The sequence below is a fragment of the Galeopterus variegatus genome, unplaced genomic scaffold (genome assembly GCF_000696425.1).
Source record: "Galeopterus variegatus unplaced genomic scaffold, G_variegatus-3.0.2 Scaffold1969, whole genome shotgun sequence".
Taxonomy (NCBI): domain Eukaryota; kingdom Metazoa; phylum Chordata; class Mammalia; order Dermoptera; family Cynocephalidae; genus Galeopterus; species Galeopterus variegatus.
In genome coordinates, this window is record NW_007728080.1 from 314427 (window position 1) to 315929 (window position 1503).

The window sequence follows — 1503 nt, forward strand, 5'->3', positions numbered from 1 at the left end:
CTGGCTGGGGGGCTGCTGGCGGTGCTGCCCGGGCTGCAGCCACTGTGGGGCTTCACGGGCAGCAGGACTTGCCTCCCTCCTCCCAGTGACCCCAGAAACCGCAGTCATCATTTCTGTACTGCAGGGAAGGACTAGCTGAGGCACAGACAAGTCAAAATGGCTGTCCAAGCCATGTTTCTGTTATTCGACAGGCCCACGTAGGCTGGGAAAAGGCTCTTCCCTCCATTAGGGAAGCCGTGTTGGTTGCCAGCAAGGCCACTTGCTCTTTTTAAAGACCCACAGAGGGTGGCAGGGAGTGGTATTCATGCCCTTAGAGTTCTTGTGTGCTGCAGACCCCTAGTGTCCGCACTCCCCTGCCCACATGTCCTTGTATGTCTAAGTGACTCTGCAGACGCAGTTCTGCCGTGTCCAGTGGCCAAGCCCTGCAAGGCCCAGCAGGGGGCAGGAGGGAGGGACAGGAGGCGCAGGGGTGGAGGGCAGGGCCACTGGTCACGGCCCCCAGAGCTGCTCCTGGTCTGTCCTGCAGGGGCCAAATTCCCCATCAAGTGGACTGCCCCAGAAGCCATCCACTTTGGGGTGTTCACCATCAAAGCTGACGTGTGGTCATTTGGAATCCTCCTGATGGAAATCGTCACTTACGGGCGGGTGCCATACCCAGGTAGGTGCTGTCCTGCAGCTCTGCCAGCTCCTGTTTCCTGGGACAGCCCCAACAGCAGATATCCCATCCTCGGTGCCTATGGGGTCCTGACAGTGGGGACAGAAACACAGGCATGCCACTCTGGGGGCAGGGTGCCATCCCTGTATCAAAATCATTCATGGCCACAGCCGCCACCCTCAGGCCACAGCCCCTCCCCACGCTCTTTGTCCCTCTGTCCACAGGAATGAGCAACCCTGAGGTCATCCGCAGCCTGGAGCGTGGCTACCGCATGCCATGCCCAGACACATGCCCGCCAGAGCTATACCGCAGCGTGGTGGCCGCGTGCTGGCGGAGCCGGCCGGAGGAGCGGCCCACCTTTGAGTTCCTGCAGTCCGTGCTAGAGGACTTCTACACGGCCACTGAGCAGCAGTACGAGCCACAGCCCTAGCCTGAGGCTGCCACCACAGGCTCACCTGTCCAGCCTGGCAGCTAGGGACGCACGCACCTGCAGACCCACGTTAGCACTGACGAAGCGCAGCCACCTCCCAGCTTTCCCTGCAGCCCCAGACACACTGTGGAGGCAGGGAGGGACTGGTGTGCCCATTTCTCAGATGAGGAAACCAGAGGCACAAGGTGGCCTTGCACGTGGGTCCCAGTCTGGACTCTGGAGCTGGAGCCGAATCACAGTCCCACCCTTCATTGGCTGTGTGTCCTTGGACAAGTTACTCAGCCTCTCTGTGCCTCACTTCCTCATTTGTAAAACAGGAAGGGCTGTATTAGTACCTACCTCATATGCTCGTCATGAAAACTAAATCAATGAAGCCTGGTGAGGTGTTCAGAGCAGTACCTGATGCCCCGCTAAGTGG

At 59.5% G+C, this 1503-nt stretch overlaps 1 protein-coding gene across 1 annotated transcript in view; it reads left to right on the plus strand.

The window, feature by feature from the left end:
- The window catches only part of BLK (BLK proto-oncogene, Src family tyrosine kinase), a 17710-nt gene extending 16539 nt beyond the window's left edge, over window positions 1-1171 (plus strand). Inside the window, exons 11-12 of the mRNA XM_008579868.1 lie at window positions 527-658; window positions 880-1171. Of these exons, the coding sequence (XP_008578090.1) occupies window positions 527-658; window positions 880-1085 (338 nt within the window). The 3' untranslated portion in view covers window positions 1086-1171. The remainder of the gene's footprint in view (window positions 1-526; window positions 659-879) is intronic.
- Window positions 1172-1503: the final 332 nt, after the last annotated feature.